At 40.3% G+C, this 14220-nt stretch overlaps 1 protein-coding gene across 2 annotated transcripts in view; it reads left to right on the top strand.

Annotated features, from left to right (window-relative positions):
• Window positions 1-14220, top strand: part of CSGALNACT2 (chondroitin sulfate N-acetylgalactosaminyltransferase 2) — a 32329-nt gene that overhangs the window by 8097 nt on the left and 10012 nt on the right. Inside the window, exons 1-2 of one of the 2 annotated variants that reach the window (XM_071749325.1) lie at window positions 276-465; window positions 7232-8462. In XM_071749325.1, the coding sequence (XP_071605426.1) occupies window positions 7799-8462 (664 nt within the window). In that variant the 5' untranslated portion in view covers window positions 276-465; window positions 7232-7798. Of the gene's footprint in view, window positions 1-275; window positions 466-7231; window positions 8463-14220 lie in introns of those variants that run through there. The other variant, XM_071749324.1, reaches the window with a different exon arrangement.

Genomic DNA, 14220 nt, shown 5'->3' with positions numbered 1-14220 from the left:
TACTTTTTACTAATTACCTCTTGTGTTTGCTGAAGCACATTTGTCCTGTGTGAGGGAAATAATTCACTGGGACCTTTTAAGATATTTAAACATTTGGGGTGCCAGAAGAGTATTTTTCCTCCCTCATTCATTGTAAGCTGATGCACTTTAGGTACAACTGTTTTTTCTGTCCTTCTAAAACAGACACAGAAGACCTTCCTACAGCATTACCTCATTGGAGACAACTGAACATTGTGATGTTTATTTCTCCCACTAGCCACACTGAGAGGAATACAAAGATTTGGCTGCCTGTGCTCTGTTAGAGGCCACATTGCATCCTTGAAGATCAGCTGGAGGTGCAAGATCTGTGATTTAATTCTTCTGAAGCTGCTTTCCACCCTAGTGCAGCCTTCCTGTTGCCCTTGACTGTGGTGTCTGTGCTCTGCCACCCATCCCTGAACAGCCCTGGGTCCTGCCATCCACTGGGTGAGGAGGCTGTGATGTTGACAAGGTTATTGCAAAGCACATGGTAAAAGTAGGTCAGTGCCTTGCCTAATGGTCATGTAAGACATGGTAAAAGTAGGTCAGTGCCTTGCCTAATGGTCATGTAAGAAATGGCCTACTCTTTGTGAGACGTTAGAAATACCTTAAGAAAGTGCTTCCCTGATAATTGTACTGAGGTAGCTACTTGTGCTTTTGTTCCCATTGTTTGGCTGGCCATTCACAACCCCTGTGGCAGGCAAAGTAAGTGTAGTTCTGTAATACTGCTGTTTCTTTAATTCCCTTACAATAGGGGGAATAGAGACTTGCTTCTCTAAGTCTGGGGTTTGTGTGGGTTTTTTGCCAAACTTCGAGGAATAGTACCTGCAGCAATGGAAAACCCCACAAGCTGTATTTTATTAAAAAAGGAGAAGGTGTGTAAAATAGAGAAATAATTATATCTTACAGAAGGTGAAGGCAGCAAGTCTTTCAGGATAACTATTCAATAATAGTTTTAAAACAAGCAAGCAAACAAAGAAAACTACTTCTAGTGTCACCTAGGACGTTTCACCGAGCTTTGTTCTTGCCAGGCAGATGTGTCTCTTCATAAAAACAGTGAAGTGACTGAGTTGACTTTTCTTTCCTGGCCTTATCTGGAATAGGATAATGCTGGCCAGGGTAGTTAAGGTGTAGCTGCTTGGGTTTCAAGTTCCAGTTTCAGTTCAGCAGTCTCCAGACAAGTTGGCTCACTCTGGCTTCGCTGCAGCCAAAGCAGGGCTCCTGTTTGTCAGCTCAGTGTGTACTTTGGATTAGGTATAAAGTAAATAATGTGAATTATGTTTTTCTTCGTTTTTTTTTTGTCCACTTAACTCTGTCATGGATTTGGTTTTGTGTAGAAACAACAATGCAACACACAACTTGCTTCTCAGGCTTCTGAGAGATAAAAATGCTTCAGCAAATGGCCATCTTTCACCCCTTTTTATTTCACAGTAGATTATGTAAGAACTGCATGAAAAGCATTTCAGTGCAGTAAATGTTTCATTGATTTGAGGATGAAAGCATGACTGCTTTCTCTGGGGCTGCTGTGACAAAGTTATCAGCATTTCTGTGTTGTTGGAAATCACCTGGTTGTGCTGGGCTGTGGCACTGAGAATGGTGCCAATAAACCCCTGGTTATTTCCTGTTGTGTTGCCTTGGCATTCTGATTTATCTTCTGGGCATATTCAAGGGTTATGTGGAGGAGGGGCAGAACGGGTCCTTGACACAACCCTGATGGTCTGTATTGCTGCTGTAAAAACACATGCAGTGAACTTGAAACTTAGGAGATACCTAATGCATGAAACAAAGGAGATAAGAAACTGGGGGTGCACTGAAGTCTCTAAGGTGACAGAGGAGCCTTGTGGAGGGTTAGTCTTAGTTTTATTCTGAAGCACAGCATTTCTGCTGGCAAGAACATGGTACTGCTTTTGTAAAATAAACCTGTTTGCAGAGAAATACTGCCTTTTTCAGTAATAAATCCTGTGATTGTTGTCATAACTTTTTCCTATAGGTTCCTGTGCCTGAATTACTTCTTCCTGGTGTACTGTGAATACTACTATGAACCCTGTGCCAAAGGCACAGGCCTTTTTACCTTCCCATTTAGGAACTAAACAAATGTCTGAAGTTACCTCTTGCAGATCTGCCTGAGCACTTTATAATTCATCACAGACTATTCATAATGCATACAGTAGTTCTCGTGCTGACTGAGGTTTCCATGTCCTTAATTGAAAATTAAATAAGATGCTGAGTGATCAGTGTGCAGTTGTCACTGGCCCCCCCACCCCCCATGGGCCTCAGGCTTTGGCAGTGTTTACCAGAGGGAGTTTATAACAAAGAAAGCAGAGGGAGACTAAGCAACCCAGTGGAGCTGGTAAGCTTACAAGAATTAAGGATCTCAGATTTCAAGGAAATGTTGATGAAAATTGTTAAGAGGTAGCTGGAAGGAAAAGTCACTTTAGTGTCAGGTAATGTGAGTGGAAAAGCTGAAGTTCTGGGCGTACAAACTAAACCTGCCCATTGTGATGTATTTGGAATGATGTCCTATGCTCTAAACTTTTTTTAAAAGTTGAAAATAAGCTGCTGCTTGTGCCCGCTATGATGGATTTTAATGTGGGTAATAGTTGCAATGTGTATGAGCACAGCTTTCATATTCTTCAGAATTTATTATTAAAGTGGGAAGGTCTAAAGTGCTTTGTGATAATTTTTACTCTCTGCTGAATGTAGCTGTTCTTTCCATAAATTGATAGTGGCTTTTGAGTTCTCTCCTGTCCAGCAGCGTGTGTGTGCTTGGGAGGCAGAGCTGTAGCTGTGAGTGCATCAGATGGTGGAATTGTGATAAAACCAAGTTATTTTCAGGCAGTCCAGGGAGGATGAGATACCAGGCTAAAGATCAGTTTGCTATGGAAAGCGAGAACCCTGGCCTCTAACTCTTCTCCTGGGTATTTTTTCTCTTCTTTGCTTTTCCCTTTCTATTAACCTTTCCAACAGTGGAAAAAAAATCTGACTTTGGTACTCATTTGACCAGAACTGTATAATTAAACCCTGAACAAATTTCTTTTTGTCTTTCCTGAGGCTATGCCTCAGCAGCCAGATGCTCAGAGATGCTATGTTTCTGCATACTTAAGGTATGACTTGAGGTTTCCTTTTGTAAGGTTTTTGCAAGGATTGTCTGTGGCAGCAAAGGCAGCCAGCTTGCTTTGTGCTGCTTTCAGCAGAGGAAAATACCCTGTGTTTCTCTAATGTTAAAAAGAATTCTGTTTTCACTGATCCTTCAGAATCAGATGGGTTATTCAGGGGATGATGCTGGACCTTATGTTTTTGTTGTGTAACTTGCCAAGGAGAGAAGAATGTGTGTGTGTGGAGGGGGCTTGAGACAGTGAATATCTGTGGCATCTGGGTGAAATTATGAACAATAAAATAACTATGAAAATCAGCTGAAATTTCATAAGCAGCTAAACTATGACCATCTAGGGCATGCTGAATGGAAAGGATACGTCTGAAGTAGAACATGCTGAAATGAGGAATGTCTGTGCAGTCTGGCACAGATCAAGTGCACAGTGAATTAGGTCACAGCTTTAAGTCTAAATGTTTTTCCCTCTTCTGAAAGTCATACTCATCCTTTGCAACAAAGAACCAAAACAGAATGCTAATATAATAACAACAAACTTTAAAGCCTTTTCAATTAGCATGCTGGTCAATTGCCTTGTGCTTAGAGAATCAATGAGTCTTTTTGTAAGGAACAGAAGCATTTCCATAGTTGAATATACATAAGGCCCTGGAAATGCAGAAAGAATAACAACCAGTTACTTCTGGAAAACTTGCACATCTTTTAAGCATTGTGTTAGCCTCAGATGGCTCATTCTTTGGAGATCATAGGGGGTGTTTCAAATAGACTTGTTTGAAGAATTGAAATAAAGTGAAATATCAGCATATGCAATTTAAAGATTTGGAGCTTAATCTCTAAACACTGACGTGCTGATCCCGGGGACTTCTGTATGATTACTTATTTCCAGATAATCTCACTGCAAACTTCAGAATGTACCATGTGACACTGAATTAATTTTCCTATTGTGATTCTTAGGATCTTGTGAGCTTCTGCTAATCCTGGTGTTTCACAGCCTGCTTCCTCTAGTAACCATCTTCTACAGCTTGTGAGTAGTTCCTGGAACTCCTAAAACAGTGCTGTGCCAGGCCTAATTCTTACCTAATTTGGGCTGTAACTATGCAAAACTTATTTTTTTTTCTGAAAAGAGAGACTGCTGAAATAGAGGACTCAAACCCCTCCTTTTCTGATGGGCTTAGAATGAAGACATTGACTGACACTCAGTCCTTGAAGGATATGACTGACTCCCTTATGACTCTTCTCAGCATAAGTAAAATTGGAGAAAAAAAGGAGATATCCAGATTGGATCAGCCCACATCTTTGGCCAGCTAACTTCCTCCTTTAGCTCTCCATGTACAATTTAAAATTTTAATGTTGTTTAACATACCTAGTTGCACAAACATGACTTGCCTTTAAAGGCCACAGGGAATCTGTAATGGGGAAAATGCACAAAAACTGTCAAAGATAAATAGGCAAGAGCTGTCTCTGTGCAGAGGCTGCCTTGGTACTGGGACTGTCACTACATCAGTGCAAAATGGCTTCAAATAATGAGGAGGGAATCAAGAGCCTAGAAGAAGAACCAGTGAGCTCTCTACCACCCACCACATGTGGTTTCCATTGCTTCAGTGCCTTACTGTCTCCCTTCCTTAAAGCAATACTGCACCCAGCAGCACAGATTAGTACAGTGCCAGTAGGAAGGCTCAGAAATCTGCAGTTTTTCATTGTCTTTTGTTCTTCTTGTGTTGCTGATGCAATGCTAGCAGGGAGTCCCTGTTGAGGCATCCTGACTTTCTTAATCCCTGCTTACCAGAATGATGTACACTTGGCCACAGGCAAAGTTTTCAGAACAGAGTTGTTCTTTCATTGCCCACTGCTATTGTCTCTGGGAATTTTCCTCTCCTGGTGCATTGTGTCCCCTTGTCACCCCATCAGGAAATCAATCATCACTTGCTTCTGAGACAGGAATGAGACCTACAGAAACTTAGTGACTCATGGAGGTTGAGCACAGGGCAGTGTATTGGTAGAGCAAGAGTCAAGGAAAGGCCTGCTAGGCTAGTGGCCCAGTTCAACGGTGTCTGTTGATCACTTAACAACAGTTTGTGTTTGTTTAAAGGCCATGGGGGTAGAAGGTTGTGTGACTTAAGTGGCTGCAAGTTCAGTGATGAACCAAGTCTGGCTGAGGTTTGCACCTGCTTGCACTTCCCGTGACCAAAGTGTGCCATGTTAACCCAAATAATCCCTTTTGACAGTCTTAACTACACACATTAGCTCCTGGTTTCTAGTACATGCTTTGATGTTCTTTAATTATCCTGGAAAAATGAGGAGAAAGGTAAAGGAAAAACTCTCTTCTTAAGGCTCAGCTGTATTTCCTACCCTGTCCCCAGTACCAAAAGCTTCTCTTGTCACTTGGAAACCTGATTCCTGTAGTTACACAATAGCTGTGCTTGTGTGTATACTGCAGTGCAAAAATGCTGCTGGTTTTGGCACCAGCAATAAGGTTGTGCAGTGAAAAATAGTTGGGATTGGGTTTGTCAGTATAGGTTCTGTAATTTGATCATTTTTCAGTATGCCTGGAGTGATGTAAGATGTGCCAGCTTCTGTGTGGGGCAGCTTCAGGATAGTGTAATGTTTTTCTAGATTTAAATTAAACATAAGGGGTTTTGTCACTAATTGTGACTTTACCTCTTGTGGTCTAACAGAACAAGAATTTGGGAAGAAAGGTGAAAAAAATCATCGTATAAGCAACTTCGTGCTATAGAAAGCCTGGGATGGTATTACATCATTTCTCTGAACTGGTTTTATACTGTATGTTGGTTTTAATTCTGTGTCACTCTGATTCACCACATCTGGACCCTGGTCAATAGTCTGAGGATACATCTGGTGTTGATCACACTTTATAGGCATTTAACTTGCACTTACATAGTGTTGTGTTTGTGCAGTGAGGAGTGACTAACTTCTGTCTCATTTGGACTTGAAAGACTGTCATCTAGAACTGGGTTGATAAAACTGCCACTTTTGGTATCAAAGTGATGCACAGCCTTACCCAAGTTCAAAAGGCTTCAGATAACTAATGCCTTAAGCTGCTGTATTACTGATTTCTACATAATGGAGGTAATTTATTTATGAACAGGGTCAGAGGCAGTGACTTGAGCACTAGAAATACTGATGACTGCTTCAAGCAGTCTTGTAGGTTTAGCTGGACAGCACTAGGCAGCTCATGCAAAACTTGGTGTGCATGACATGCATGCAAACTTAGGATCAGCTATCACATTGTGTTGGTGGTAGGAATAAATCACTTTATCTTTTAGGCCTTTTTATTGGAGCTTTTTGCAGATGGTGTGGCTCAATGTCATGATACCACTGATATGTGGCACCTGGTCCTCACTAAAGCAATATCCTGATGCTGGAAGCCAAGTGGGAAGGCACATGAAGAAGATAAAAAGATGTAACTGGGGAGAAACTTTTCCAAGGTGTTTGTTGTGAACGCACGGAGTGCATTGTGGCACTGTGACTTATTTGAGGGCATGGAGGAAGACAGGAGGTGTGGCTGCTGCTGGTGCCAAATAACAACCTGACCAACATGAATACAGGGAGTATTGGAGAGGCTCTTGAATTTGATCTGCTCTGAAATGCTGTTCCTGTGAACTTTGATATTTAAATCTGCAATACTTTATTCATGAGTGAATAATTATTCCCTAAAAGATACTTACTTACAGTGAAAGCAAATGGAAGTGCAAGTTTTGGCTGCTTCAAGATAGTTGTTGGAATATAAGGAGTTGGAAGGGCATGGGTTTTGGGAATCCTCCCCTTCCACAGAGGACAAAAAAGCAAGAAAGACCAAGAAGGTATGGGGGTAGTTAAGTAAAAGTTGATGAAACTAGAAGAACCCATACTGCTTAAGATAGCTAAATGGAAAATGTATTTGATTAGAATTTCCATATTGCTATTTTCTGGACACTGTGTCGGAGGGAATCACTGATGGGTAATGCAGTGGAAAGAGTGAATGGTTTTGTCCTTTTCCCTCCCATTCCCCCCCCAGTCCTCTGCATCCATGTATTACAAGTTTGTTCATGTGTTTTCCAAATGATTGTTTATTGTAGTTCTAATATGTGCCTTTTTTTTAAATTTTAGGTTCTGACTTCATTTTGCTGACTCAAATCGCAGATTCCAAGAAAAGGAGGGGAAGGGGAATAAAACACTGAAGTGCCAGAGGAAAAGCCAAATCAGCCAATGAAAATTACTGTTACTAAAGTGCACACTGCTCTGACTTAGATATAGTGGGGGGAAAAATTGCTGCCGATTCTAAAATGACTTTTGCAGACTTTTCTCTCTGAACTTGAAATAGTCTAAGATTCTTCAATCAGAGTTCAATTAGGAAATGGAAGTATGACTTCTTGCTGGTGTCTTCCATCTTCCTTCCCCTCTGCAAAGTTTTTTGTTTGGGATAGGAAGTCGTGAACAAATTGTATGGCGTCGGCCAAACTGAGAGCTGATGGTTATGGATAACACAGGAGCTTGGATTTATGTCCCTGCAATGACACCTGATCAAGGCAAAGGTTGAAAACTACTCATAAGCTACTTGGTCAAAACTTCTACTAAATATTATGGTCATTTTTTCTAACATTTGAACTCTAGGGTGATGTTCCCTGGAAGGCACGAGCAGCTAAGTGATCTTTTTGGATTGGAAACAGAAATATTATGAGAATGCCCAGAAGAGGCTTTGTAATTCAAGCCAGGACTCGTTGGCTTTTAGTGGGCCTTGCTTTACTGTTCAGTTTAGTCTTGCTCATGTATTTGCTCGAGTGTGCTCCCCAAACTGATAGTAATGGATCTCTGCCTGGTGTTGTAGGTGACAGCATGGGTAAAGAATACTACCAGGCTCTCTTGCAGGAACAGGAGGAGCATTATCAAAACAGAGCCACCAGTCTGAAACGTCAGATTGCCCAGTTAAAGCAAGAGCTTCAGGAAATGAGTGATAAATTGAAATCCCTGCAGGAAAAAAAGAGCCCTAAGGTCAATGGCGTCAACTACCAGGGCACCAAAGAACAAGCATCCAGTGACCTCCTGGAGTTTCTCCATTCCCAGATTGATAAAGCTGAGGTGAGCGTGGGGGCCAAGCTGCCAAGTGAATATGGAGTCATTCCTTTTGAAAGCTTTACATCCATGAAAGTATTCCAGCTGGAGATGGGGCTCACTCGGCATCCAGAAGAGAAACCTGTTAGGAAGGACAAACGAGATGAGTTGGTGGAAGTTATTGAGGCTGGCCTGGAAGTTATTAATAATCCAGATGAAGAAGATGGACAAGATGAAGATGATGGAGTAGGAGAGAAACAGCTGTATGGTGACAGTGATTTCATAGAAGGTATGTTTGCTGCATGCTTCCCAGCCTGTTAATAGCATGTCACAACAGGAACTGAGTAGTGCTGATATTTTTAGGGGTTTTACCTACTTGAATATTGTCCTGAACAGAAATGGCATGGTGAGAACCTTTATTTCTCATAATAAGAGTACTAGAGCTTCCTTAGGGTTGTGTTTTGAGTAGGAAGCAAGAAATCCATTTCAGAAGGGCTCACCAAAAGGAGTGTATGGGGGAGGCTGTATCTTCTTGAAGTACTGAGGCATTCATGATTTATTGTAGCTGAAGTCAGCGTGATACAACAGCTTATGGTACTGAGTGACTGAAAGACTTCCAGTGAAACTGGTGGCAGCAGGAGGGAGGAATTGATTCATGTCTCTTGTGCCAGCATAGTTTAGCAAGTCAGTGTGAAGCTAGAGGGTTTTTCTTTGTGCCACTTGTAGTTAATAGTCAGGCTTTTGACTCTGTCAGGGTTGGCGTGCTGACGTGGAAGGGAGAGGTTGGCAGGCTTGTGTCTTCTGGTCATGTCAGCTGAAAAAACTTGGTGTCCTGAATAGACCCTTCCTGGTGTACTAGTTATGGTTTCTGCTAAGCTGTGCAACCTTGAACTGTGCTCTTACTCTTTCTCAGTGCTTGGAAGTTCAGTTACTGAAAACTGCTGTTATTTGCTTTTATAATGGCACATCGTGCTTTCAGCATTTAGTGGCACCCTTCAGAGATGTGTTAGTGAGAATTCCTATAGAAGGTGGCTTTCAAGGCACAGTGTAATGCTGATGGAGATGAGTGTTAACAAAAACTGCCCTAGTACCTCTTTTTTGTATTTGCAGTATTAAATACAGTTCATGATGCCATAAAAAAACCCCAAAGTTGGACCATGTTATAGGAGAATTACTGTAAAAGGGATTCTGGATCTCAGCAGTACTGATGTCTGCACTATTAAGCAAACATGCTGGAGAAAGGTACTGTTGGCCTTGAAATAATCAGTTCTTTCAGTCTGAGATGATGTAATTGGTCTGTAGCACAAAGTCTCTGCTTTTAACAGCTACTGCCTTTAAAGTTTAATGCAAGTACCCTTCCTCCTTCCAGAAGGTGGGGCAAGGCTTAGAATCCACTCAACTGTGTCCATGTAACTCTGCTAGCAGAGTGTTTGGCTCTTAGAATTTTTTTTGTTACTTAAAACCATAGTAATTTGTCTGGGGGTAGTCATTCTTGGAGCCTTTTAATTGTTCCATTAAGCAAGCAGCTGCTTTCCCTTTGCAGTTTTAGAGGCAGCTTATAGTCCAGCAGATTTTTTTCTTACCATTACTGAAGTAGCTGTTTATTTTTCTTAGTGTACTGCCTTTTATGACTGCAGACCTCCCAAGATATCAAGCAGATTTAGGGCCTGTGCTTCATACCTCTGCCTCTTCTTACCAGTAGAATGATAAATGTTTTTTGAAATCAAACTCCCTTCCTTTTGCTGTAAAGGCAGTCTCTTCAAGCATAGGATTACAGGAACTATAAAAAATATGGGTGTGCTAGCAGCCAGCCACAGTGACAGGTAGCAGTGTCTTTTTTTGAGACAGAAGCTGTGGGTTGGGTGGGTTTTCTCTGGTTTCATGTGTGAAAATATTGGCTAAACACAGGGCCAGAAAAAAAATAATAAAAACATAAGCTGCTTCTGAATATTAACACCTTTCCCCCCCCCTATTGTTTTCAAACCTTGGAGGTGAGAAATGGAACCCAGCTTATTTGGAGAAATAAACCTGGCTTATTTGGAGAAACAGTTTGTTGAAGTCATCTTGAGTTAAACCAGTTTAAATTCTGTATCCTCTTCAGTTGTTAATAGGTTATTTTGTAATGAGTAATTTAGGACTGGACTAGAGTTCTATGCAGTTTGAAACAGGAGGCTGAAAAATTTGGAGCATGGATTTTTTTTTTTATTTTTTTTTTTAGTTCTGGAGAAAAAGAGAAAATGTGATACTGCATTAGGTAATACTTAACCATCATATTTTATGCTTAGTGTAACTAAACTGATTCTGCTTTTTTTCTGACTTGCAAGATTTTTTTCTCAAAATTAACTTGTATCTACCTAGAAAATCTTAGAAAACTGTGCCACAAAAATAAGCTAACCTAGAAACAGGAATTTTTATTCTAGAAGTATTGTAGCTTCCTATCTCACCAGGCTAAATTTGCCTTTAGGTGAACATTTGGTTCTGGTGATTATTTCAATTTTTTTGCTAGACTTGTAAAATACAAGACTTAAGCCTTGAGCTCTGTAATGTGGTACATCCATTGAGGTATTTTAGTAAATCCTTAGAGAATTTGGTGGCTGCTTAAATAAGTTGAGAATCTCTTTTATAACAGATCTACCTAATGGTATCTCAACTTCTACAGAGTATGTCTGAAGTTCCTCCCCAGCATTTTTGTTGCCTCTGATGGCAGAGTGAAATATCACTGCCATGATTTATAAAAGCATCAAGAATATTTTTTATTGTATTTTAGGATTTACTTATATTTTACTTATATTTGAGTCCCTTGTGAGAACATAGACTAAATACCATGAGTTTAAATTAATCTGCCTTCTGCCTATTTTATAAATAGAAATCTCTTAAATAAACTTTTCCAGAAAAGTACACTTAATTACTCAATAGGATGTGGTAGTCTGAATCTACTAATTTTGAAGGCCAAAACCTTCAAAATACATGCTGGGAGGTGCTAACTTTTTTGTCTCTGCACTGTTCTTTTTCTTTATGCCCTTGATTTAACTGTTTGTGCTTCTCCTTTGGGGCCTGCTCAGCCTTTGTGGTCTCTATGCAGAGATCCTGTGACTTCTCCTGGTGGTGCAAGGGAGCAGTATCCACGGCAGGGAGCAATCTGTTCAAGTGTTATCCAAACAGATGTCATTTTTTATTTTTTATTGTTGCCAGACAAAGTAATGATGCAAAATCTGTTTGGGAGTTGTGATTTGGTGCAGCTGCCACAGCCACGTCATGGCTATTGGCAGGCTTTGAGCAATAGCACCAAGTGGAAAAAAAAAAAAAAAAAAGATTTTGCAAGTACATACTGCAGCTACAAAGGTACCTTCTGGAAGCTTCAAATTGTTTTTCTCAAGGCTCAATTGACTTGCTCTGCTGATGAAGAGAAAATCAGCATGTTTCTCAGATCTGTAGGACTCTGTGTGGTGCATTGTTACCTTTTTTCTTTTTTACCCAGAATAAAACTTGAAGAATTTTAATATTAAAGCGGTAAAAATCTGACCTTAAAAAAAACCCTTGTCCCATAGTTGCTGTTTGAGAAACACTTAGTTTTTTTTTCCATAACATTTCCACTTGATCTAAGAATACAAGAAACAGGAGCACACAGTTCCCCCTTGAATGAAGAGTATCCTTAGAGTGGACAAAGTAGCACCACAATTTTCAGAAATAAAGGATCTAGGATTACAAACAATGACCCTGGTTGCTGAATTGGGCGTTCTAAGATAGTTGTAGATTAAAAATAGATTTCTTTGAGACTATTGTTTGATGATACTGAGAAACAGGGAAGGATGGGAAGAGCATGATGGTATTACTATTACATATGTCTGTCCTCTGTCTTCAGAAGCCTGTGATGTTAAATCTTAAAGAGTGATGCAGGATTCATTGAGGAGCTGTGATGGACATCTGTTCTTTACTGTCAGTGTAACTGGTCTGTTTGGGTTATATTTATCAGTGTAATGGGTTTATTTTATAAAGAGATAAGTTCTTCCATTGGATAGACATTGTAAATTAGCCTTTGGAATAGAAACATTAGCATATTTTCAGAAGTTAATAATCAACTAAGTAATGAAGGTTTTCATAATGAATGTCTACCAGAATTGGAGTGCTGCTGTTTGGATGCATTTTTCTTCCTTCTGTGTTTCCAGATGGAACTGGGTAAAGGCCAGAAGTTACCTTTAGGTCTAAATCTCCAGGGTAGACTGGCCATCTATCCTTGGTGTGTAAAAATTGTTTATCCCCATGTCAAAACTCATCCAGGGTCCTTGGAATAATGTGGACTCTTTGTCATGGAAAAAACTTCCTGCATAAGACCAGAACCTGGCCAGTGTCCTGGGAACTTCAATGGAGGATTTTAATGCACACACACACAAAAAGACATAGGTCTTAAATTCCATAGACCAAACACATTCTTGGTAGTAAAACCAGTAATAATATTAAAGGCAATGGAAGAGCAGCTTTTTGGCCTTGCTAGTAACTGATCCTTAGTTCTCCTAGATTTAATTCAATTTAGAGAAAGACAACTTCTGCAAAAGGAGTAAAGTTTAACAGACCAGGAATAACAGTTGTTAAATTATTTCTGCTGTTTTTTACCTCTTAGCTTACAGAGCTCCATTTTGGATGTCAGCCAGGGTGTGCTAGTTGGAAGGTGAGGTAGCAGTTCTTATTACATGAGTCAGTCCCAACTGCTAAAAACCTGAACACACTAAGAAGTAAAATAGACACAGGTTCTTTTTCTGGCTGTTCTCAATTCTGGCTTCTGTGCATAGACGTTTTAATCCCATAAAAGTGTTCAAATTAGTAATTACATAAGGTGTTAGCTCACAGCAGGAATAACTTGAGGAGCACACGCTCATGGTTTAAAAGAAGTGTGGTGCTGGAAGGCTGTTGAGATTCAAAAGTTTGGAATCTTATTCCAGAAACTGAATGTTGGCAAGGCACTACTCAGACTCAACACTTTCATATTTAAGGTCTTTAGAAAAGTTACAGCAGTGCTTTTCTTGAAGTTACTTTAATCTAGAAATTTTTATTCTGTACTGAAGCCTTCTGTTGTAGATTGACATCCAGACTTCTTATTTGATTGAAGATCAGCAGTTGAAAGCTGTGACATGAAGTAAAAACTTCCCTTGTGCTGGAAATGGTATTTCCATCTGGAAACAAGTGTTGGATACTAGAGAAAGGAATATAACATGGAATACTTAATTTATGCAGGAGTACTGGTAGGAAGTATTTCTTGCATATCATGGGGGAGCATGGTGTGCAAACACTGCTCCCATAACCAAGAAGCTGTTTTCAAGGGCTGGAGTGGGAAAGGACTGAGAGGGATGTAAGATCTTTTTCAGAGTCTAACAGACACCACTGGACTTGCCTTGTTTGACTGGAACACCCTTGTCAGTACTTGTAATTAATACTGATTAGAAACGGCCACACTTTTCCTGAGCATTAATTTTATGCATCTCTCTGTTGACCAAGGAAGAGAGATGGATTTCTGTGTCTTAAAGGAGTGCTTTGCAAAGCTTTGTTTGGAGGGAGAAAAGTTAGATTCAGTTTTCAATAACTTCTGGTTTGATGGCACCAGTTTGTTCCACTGCACTCCATCTCCCATGGCCCCTGAGTGGGGATAATCCATACTTGCCCAGAAGGAGCTGGATAATGGAGGGAATGGGGAGCTTGCTGTAAAAGAGGCTGTTGGCAGATAAAGGACAGGGGCAGAAGAAGGATATCAGTGAATGAAATGGGATTTGCTTTGGGGAAGGAAAGTAGAACATAAGTCCATGGAGGGAATTAGATATGGGGAAAGGACTCTCTTGTCAAGGGAGAGTGGGGTTTAGAGGGAAAAGGTTGGAGTGTATGGAACTGTAAGGTGTATATCACTTTTTTCTAGTTAGATAAACAAAAAAAAGCTGATCTTTGAGGGCTTCATCCTTCATGTACCTTGAGCCTTCTTGATACCAGTTGCAAAAAAACAATAACAAAAAAAAAAAACCCAAAAGGACAGTGTCAATACTGACCAGAACAGTTCACTTATC

Source organism: Heliangelus exortis, chromosome 7 (assembly GCF_036169615.1).
Source record: "Heliangelus exortis chromosome 7, bHelExo1.hap1, whole genome shotgun sequence".
NCBI classification, from domain to species: domain Eukaryota; kingdom Metazoa; phylum Chordata; class Aves; order Apodiformes; family Trochilidae; genus Heliangelus; species Heliangelus exortis.
Note: the sequence above shows the minus strand (reverse complement) of the source record. Positions and strands in the feature narration are given on the sequence as shown.